Source organism: Alligator sinensis, unplaced genomic scaffold, assembly GCF_000455745.1.
Source record: "Alligator sinensis unplaced genomic scaffold, ASM45574v1 scaffold1336_1, whole genome shotgun sequence".
In the NCBI taxonomy this organism is placed as follows: Eukaryota; Metazoa; Chordata; order Crocodylia; family Alligatoridae; genus Alligator; species Alligator sinensis.
The window spans coordinates 21,845-30,106 of record NW_005843037.1 but is presented as its reverse complement, the minus strand read 5'-3'; the positions used below and the strand labels follow the sequence as shown (position 1 = coordinate 30,106).

Sequence of the window (8,262 nt, the reverse complement as noted above, 5' to 3'; positions counted from 1 at the left end):
TCCTGCTGAGAATTGGCATCTGTTTCAGTTTGAACTGAAATACTATCTGAAAAGTAATGTTTCAAGAGATGATTTTTAATACCTCTGATTTTTATTCTTGTTTCGGACTGGAGGAAGATTGATGGTGTGTCTGTAATATGTTTGTTTTCTTTATTCACCATTGCCAATCTTAATATATTAACCAGTCTCTTTAAGAAACAAATGTACTGACAATGGACAATTTTTTTTCAAGTAACATGGTATGCAATTGTGTATATAAACAGCCTTATTTTCTCTATAAACAGAAAAGATTTTTATGCTTACAGTATTTACTTTGAAAGACTAGAAGAACTGAGCTCATTTCTGCTGTGCTGGAGGGCTTAGCAGCTTGCTATACAAGAGGACTCTACATGCCAGTGTATGCTGCAGAGAAGACCTTACTAGTGGTTTTCATAGTGCAATGTAGTGTGTATTTGAAGCATTGGGAACATAGCCAATTGATTTGAATGCAGGCACATCCTAAAAAGGATAGAAAAACCAAAATAAGACCTAACCACAAAGTGATCTCTTGCTGTTTTCTGCCATATCCAGCACTTTATAGATGTTCTAAGCCTTTCCTTAGATGGAGCTTAAGTCTCCTGCTGGGACTTAAAGCCAGAGGTTCCTGGCTAGAGGGTCTCAATTGTCATCTTTAGGATCAGGAAGGAATATTCCCCCATAGTCAGAGTGGTATGGACTGTGGAAGTTCTTGCCTTCCACTGTTGTGGCGGGGTGTGGCCTAGGGATATAAAGGTTAAACGGTTATAAATATATTTAAACCATTAATGCATTACAGTTAACATTTAAAACAGACTACATTGCATGAATTATTGCGTGGTTTACCAGTACTACTTTTCCAGACTACCCTTCCCTGAGGCAGCCCAGCCCACCTTTGCACACTGCCTGCCTCTTCCACCAGCACTTTGGTCTGTGTAAATCAAAGTGCTGGGGCTGAGGCTGGGGGAAGAGATGATGGAGCTGAGCCAAGCGAGTCTTCTCTCCAGAGGAGGAGAAGCGAGGAAGGGGAAGTAGGACAGGATGCAATGGCCAGCACGAGGAGCGCCTCTTACCTCTTGCATGTGTCTCGCCCTGTGGCAAGCAAATCGTGTACTGGCTACTCCATAGATATGTGTTATTGGTTAACCAAAATCGTGATTTGGAGTGTTAAAAGAATTCACAGGTATCATCAGGTATTAGGTGACGGGTCGTGATGTGAACGCTTCTGCTATGGCTCCCAGCCTAAGCAGTGTGCATCTGCTGGCTGGCATCGCTCTGTCTGATATCAGAAGAGCAGTGGCCAGCAGTATAGAATGATCGAGACAACCTAAAGATATGAGATGCTCATTGTATAACCATCCCACAGGACACAAATGTCTGAAGTCACAGAGGAGCTTCCTCACCAGCACCTAACATCTCAATGTCACACCCAAGGAGATGCAACTACAGATGTGGAATGAGAGGCTGAAGAAAATACCTGACAGTGAAAAAATGTAAATTCCAGCAGCTAAGTCCTTACCACCAGGGGCTGACAAATCATGACAAAGGTGACGATGGCATTGTCTCAACTGCATAAGTACCAGTGTCAGACATTCCAAGGAATTAATGAAGAAATGGGACTATACAATCAGTTCAACCACCTGTCACTATGGCACAAAACCTCAGACTATGCAGCACCTGCTTCAGTGCTTGCTGCTCAAAGGCACGTGTACAATGAACGATCTCGCAAAGTACAACAAATTAGTACAAGCATGCGTAACAAAATGGTCAAATGTGAGGTAGAGACATGAGAAGAAGTTTGGTTAAACAGTTAACCATTATAATATATATAATTAGAAGAGTTTAAATGGCTAATTTTAAAAATTATATTTACATCCCTAGTGTGGCCTTCTACCTGAGATCTCTTGCACATATATTAACAGCCTTTTATAAAAGCAGTATGTTGGGTGATGTGGTTTTCTGCCTTACCTGTGGTAGGCTAGGGTGTTATGTCTTGTATTGTGTCAGGGTTGGCGGTAGTTTAGTAAGAGTTTAGGTTATGGATTTATATAGGATGGTTTGGATAGGGATGATCCTTCCTCAAGCAGGGGGCTGGATTAGATGACCTCTGGTGGTCCCTTTCAGCCCTACTTCTCTATGATTCATTTGCTTTTGGCCCTGTAAATGTTGAAGCCTCACTCCATCAACATCATCATCATCATCATTCTCCACTTCCTCACTGCTTAAGAGCCCTATTCATAACCTGGCACTTTATTGTGTTAGACCTTGTATAAATTTAAAGCAAAAAGATGTGCCCATAGTTAGAGAGCTTTTTTATATAAGTTAAAGAACAGGGACAAGATATGGGCTGCACAAGTACAAGAAATTAGTTTTGGTCTGCACAATAGGTATGGTCTCAGCACATCTACACTATGTCAGATTTTTTGTTTTTTTGAGAGTAACAAAAGGAGACTTTGGAGCAGAGACGTGATGGAAGATATTTATTTGTTTGTTTGCTTGTTTGATTCATATGTCATCTTCCACAAAAGGGTCAGGGCTTCTTATAATAAAAACAAGACAAACTATAAAAAACAGATAAAATATTGAAATGAAATAGTAATAAAACAACTCCACAAACAGTGCTGCAAACAATATCCCCCAAATTAACCCTGTCTGCTAAAACCTGCCCAAATGAAAAGGTCTTCCAAAGCTTCCAGGTGTCCAGGCTTGGGCTCTGACTGGTCTCAAGGGAGAGCTCTGTGAGATGTTTACTGGGAATTGCTCCCAAGTGTGAAAGGCAGCGTAGAAGAAGCACAAAGCCATGTGTTATAAAAAGTTAACCCATGAACAGTTGGCTTGACTGGAGGTGGTGCTTGACATATTGAAAGTGAAAGATGATAGATAGTGTGAGAACAGGCCTTGGAGGGCCCTGACAGTGAATTTAAGTAGCATAAAAGAGAAGGCAGAGCAAGTAGAAGGAGGGAAAATAGAGAGAAAACACTATGAAAACTTTAGGCAAGCACAACATAATGTTTTTTTTCAGGATGATATTTACACTTGCTCTGTTCTTTTATGAACAGATACTTAGCAGTTCAGATACAGGAAATTAAGAAGTTAAGTTGACTAGAAGTTAGCCAAGGTGCCTATTGCCAAATGCAAGAACTTAATGACTAAAAGAAGGCCTTAAAGGATTTTTCAGTGGGCTTCAGTTTATTTTTATCATGAAGTGTTGATTACTGTCAGTGGGAGACGGGCTGAACAGGCTGGGACTATTTACTTTAAAAGGAATTGAATTAGAGACAATTGACAGATGTATGAATAATGAATGGTGTAGAAAATGTAAACTGAGATTCTGTTTTCTCTACTTCATCCCAAAAGGAGACAACATACAACGGACCTGAAAAAATAGCAAATTCTAATTGATAAAAGAAAATATTTTTAACTCATAGAGCAATAGAGAATATGGATACTAGACTAAATTAGCCAAATATCTGATGCAAGATGACAATTCATAGGGAAAATTGAGACAGGCTAGTCCGATTACTGTTTAATGTTCCAGTGAGTTTGTTAAATTTTCTGTATTGTGTCACTATGTTGAGTACTGTCCATACAATTTGATTCCCCTTTTTGTGTATCATCAGCAATTACCTTGTTCAATTTCCATTATTTTAGGTTCTATGAAAATAGTTAACTGACAAATGGAAATGCTTAACTATGTGCAGTTGTGAAAAATAAATGGAAAGATTTGCAAATGACTCTGGGTGTTTGGGGAACAAGAATTTACACATAAAATGCATTGTCTGTTTCACTGTTCCAGGTATTCCAGGACCTTGGCACATCTGTACTCTCTGGGGCCTTTAAGGGATATAACATCTGTCTCTTTGCATATGGACAGACGGGTTCAGGAAAGACATATACAATGATGGGAACTCCAGTGAGTTACAGCACCCAGTCCATTCTCTTGATCTTTTTAAGAAAAGAATATCTGTTTAGTAAAAATTTTAATTCATGGTTAATGCCCCAGTTAAGCAAATTATTTGCCATGTTTTACTTAGGCATATCTACGCATGAAGTTAAGTACCTGCTTAAGTCCATACCTGAATGATATAACAACAGCTACAATTATAAGTATGTGGTATAATTAAAATGTTTCTTCTGGGACCTTAGTCCTTTTATTTTATAGACATGTGATTTATCTGTTTTGCTGAAAATATTGTGTACCCTGAACTTCTAGTTATTTGTAGCAACTACTTTATGACACCACAAAACAATGTTATCTTTCCTGCCTTGACAGTCAAACCCATGTTGAAGGTAAATTATTTTCACAAAAGGAAAAAAAGTGTATAATTCTTTAGGCCATCTTTCAGCTTTAAAGTAGTAGTCCAGCCATGGGAACATGGCACTCAGTGCAGGCTAGCAAACCTACTTGAGAACCTGAGAAAGTTGGATGATTAACCTGAGCCTCCATGCTATTGCAGCTGGATTGCTGCCAAATATCTGTGCTAGCTCTCACTTGTTTACACCATGATGCTCAAACTCCAGCCCGTAGGCCACAGTTACTGAGCCACATCGTCTGGAGTGTGGGGATCCCTATGGGTCTGGTCATGGGTTTGGTGGCAGGGGAGTAGTAACATCAGTTATTGCTCCTCATGTGCACTAGGTCATCAAGCCACGGTGGGGTCAGCACAGTCTGGTAGGTACATGGCTGCATCTGGCATGCAGGGTTGGGTCAGTGTATGACTGGACCCAGTGTGTGGGGTCTTTTTGGGATCTGGCATGAAGAATCAGGCCGGTGTGCAGGTGGATCTGGTGAGCAGGATCAGGCTAGTGTGTGGCCAGATCCAGTACGCAGCTGGATCCTGTGTGTGGGATTGCCCCTGTGTACTGACCCCATGCATGGGATCTGGTTTAGGGACCAGCCTCACCCAACTCATCCAGCCCACAGGGTTGGAGGGCTGAGATCCACTGGTCTACACTCCACTGCAGTCACAATGATAATTGTAGTGTAGACATGCCTTAAGTCTTTACCTCAGCCATGAGCTATGATAAGTGGAGGTATTTCATCTTGACAAGATACACAAGGTACACAAGACGATTTCCAGAGCAGGTAAGACTAGTATCAAAGTACTCACAGATACAGCCACCATTCTATCTGTAGAACATTTCTTCCCTTTAGCGGGTTCCTTTGAGAGGTGGTGTGGCTGGCAGATCTGTAAATTGTCACTTATCCAGCACTGAGAATGTTCCAAGGTGGCGAGTTACTTGACCTTCTCCATGATCACTGCTTTTGTATTGCTCCATTCCCTGTAGTTTTTCCTACACTTATTAAAATGACCCTTTACAGGAAAACCTGGGACTGCAATCATAACATATAATTTTTTTGGTTTATTTTCCTAAAAGGCATCCGTTGGGCTGACACCTCGTATATGTGAGGTATTTAGTTCTTTTACTAACTTGCATTTGTTTAATCTGTTTTTTTAAGGAGGGGGGGGCGTTTCTCATTTTAAAAGATCTTTTGGTTTTGCAGGGCCTTTTTTCAAGACAGGATGATTATTCAGAACAGCCAGCATCTTGCAGAGTAGAAGTCAGGTAGGAGAATCACTGATTTTAGCCATATGTGCTAAAATGTTTTCTAAAGTTTGTTTCCATAGGCCAACATATTTAATCCTCTTTTCTCTGGAATGTCAGCCATTTGGGGTTGGAAAATCAAATTGGCAGATATGTTCCAGCTCACAAGGTTGTTATATATTCGGATCCAGTGCATGCAAATGGGCCACAGCTTGATCTGGTGCTCAGAGTGCTCCATAGCTAGATCCAGTGTGTGAGGTCAGACTGGCACACAGTGTTGCTTGGTGGCCACATCTGGCATGCTGGGCTGGGCCAGCACATGTGGTTGTTGTGCACTTAGATCTGGCATGTGGGGCCAAGCTGATCATACCTGCAGACCAGTCCTATGTGCTGACCCTGTGCAGGATCTGGCTTGTGGACCAGCCTTGTGTCACTCATCTGGCCTACGGGGCTGGAAGGTTAAGCACCACTGCTTTAGCGTGTCAACAGTCTTTATAAACAGCTAGCAGCTGTGGGTAAATTTTTCTCCTGCTTCTTGGCAATTGATGGCTTCTCAGCTCCTTTTTAAGTGTCTGTGTGGACATGTAAGAAAACATGATGAGAGAGGCAATGAAGAGGAATGCTTTAATTTTTTTTAACAGGAAATGTCCCTGCCAGGGCTGCAAGCTGCAAGTGCAAATTGTCATTGTCCAAAGAACAATTAGTGATTTTTTTTTAAATAGCAGGTGGCAGAGAGATGACATATTCTTCCTCCTCTTTTTCTTCAGTTTCCTTGAAATCTATAATGAGCGTGTCCGAGATCTGTTAAAGCAGTCTGACCACAAGAAACCTTATACGCTTCGTGTCCGAGAGCACCCTGAGACAGGTCCATATGTGCAAGGTGAGACAGAATTTCAGTTTGGATTACAAATTAATGCATACATATCCATTATATTTGTTCAATTGCATTTCCAGCATGATCTTTGTCATTCCCATTGTTTTCCCAGTCTTAAGAGGCTAATATGAAACAGTCTGAGGGATTCAAAATGCTCCCAGCAAGATATATGAAATCCAATAATTCTTAACAGAAAATATGAAATTCTAGCAGAAAGACTTGCTTTATGTGTGTAATTTGAATGCATTTAATAAAACATAGAATAAAATATTTCCTGTACTGGATCAAGTGACTGATTTATTGAGCCTGATAATCTGCTTCCCACAGCAGCTGCAAATCAATGTTTCCTGAGAAGATAAAATAATAAAGGTCTTGACTAATGCTAGGTAGATAGATTTCTTTGCAACACTGAAAGAAATAGGAAGAATGCCTTTCTCGAAACTGACATGGCCATTTAATTGACTTCTATTTGCAAAATCTGAGAAGGTTCAGATTTGCATGTTGACTGCAGACATTTTGGTCTGCTTACTTTAATTTACTTTTTCAGAAATCTACTCTGATCAGTAAGGTCATGTACATAATTTACACTTTTCCTTTTGTGACCAGCCTGATCTGTACCTGGTATAGGCCTAGGCCAGAGGAGCAGAGGTGCATTAGGTGTCATCAAATGAAAGATCCTACCATATTAAATCATACCTGCAACAACAACTAAGTGTGTAGGGGGCTTGGGTTTTAGACCATAAGAGGAGGAGGTTAAATCATAGGAAATAGTAGTAAAGTTAAGGTTTGTATGAGATTCCTAATTTCATATTATTAGCCCTTGACTCTTAAGAATTTTTTGAACTACAATTCTCTAATTTCCTGATTTTCAGATGCATGCTTTCATTTCAGTGGAACTTGAACATTAAACTTAGAACTTCGCAGTTTCCAGACTTAGAGCTACTGTATTTTCTGCACGTTTAACCCACACCTCCCCCCAAAACCAGCTGGTGGAAATAGGGGTGTACATTATATGTAAAATACAGATCCCCACGGGTCTGGGAATTTGGTGGCAGGGGAGCAGTGGCAGTGTTATAATTGCCATAGTTCTGGGATCCATGATAATTAATGCTCACTGTTTCCCCAGCACCAAATTTCTGGATCTGAGGGAGCCTCCCAGCCAGATGACCTGGCTTCATATACTGGATCATGTTGGCATGTGAGGTTGGTCCGTAGCTGGAATTGGTGTGCTTGATCAGACTGAGCGTCAGGTCAGACCTGATGTACCATGTTGGACCTGGCGCACAGTCCTGGACCCAGCATGCTAGGTTTGTCCATGGGCCCCATCCAGCTCACAGGACTGGCTGCAGGTTCAGCTCCCTAGCTGCTGTTTCTTAGTTAATACAAGGAAGATGGTTTTCCCCTTCATGCTGCCTTTCAAAAACAAGGTGCATATTATATAAGGGGGATGTGATGTATGCAAGAAAAATATGGTATTAAAAAAAAATCTACTGGAATTTTGTCTTGCATTCTTTTTTTTTTAATGATCCTTTTACAGTTCTCATCTTTTTACCTACAATCTTTTCCCCTCTGAATTCTTCCTGCCTTTTGTTGTCTTTACTTCCCTTTTGCCTCTGCCTGAGCTTCAGAAGCATTACATAAAATACCAATTGCTGCTGTGTGATTTTGTTGATAGTATGCTATGCTGAGTTTGGCCTGTACAGATCCAAAGAATCTACTTGGTGATTGACAGAAAATAAAATGCTTCCTACAGAATCAATAGGCTACTAGCAGTAGCAGTAACCAAGTGATTTTTAAGGCTGTATAAAGCATCTTACTGGTGTGAA

The 8,262-nt window shown here is 40.7% G+C and overlaps 1 protein-coding gene across 5 annotated transcripts in view; it reads left to right on the top strand.

The window, feature by feature from the left end:
- Nucleotides 1–8,262, top strand: part of LOC102380600 (stAR-related lipid transfer protein 9) — a 132,820-nt gene that overhangs the window by 106,111 nt on the left and 18,447 nt on the right. For all 5 annotated transcript variants that reach the window (XM_025193354.1, XM_006036909.2, XM_025193353.1 and 2 more), the window contains 4 exons: nucleotides 3,812–3,928; nucleotides 5,395–5,427; nucleotides 5,522–5,583; nucleotides 6,330–6,442. In XM_025193354.1, coding sequence (XP_025049139.1) covers nucleotides 3,812–3,928; nucleotides 5,395–5,427; nucleotides 5,522–5,583; nucleotides 6,330–6,442 — 325 coding nt within the window. The remainder of the gene's footprint in view (nucleotides 1–3,811; nucleotides 3,929–5,394; nucleotides 5,428–5,521; nucleotides 5,584–6,329; nucleotides 6,443–8,262) is intronic.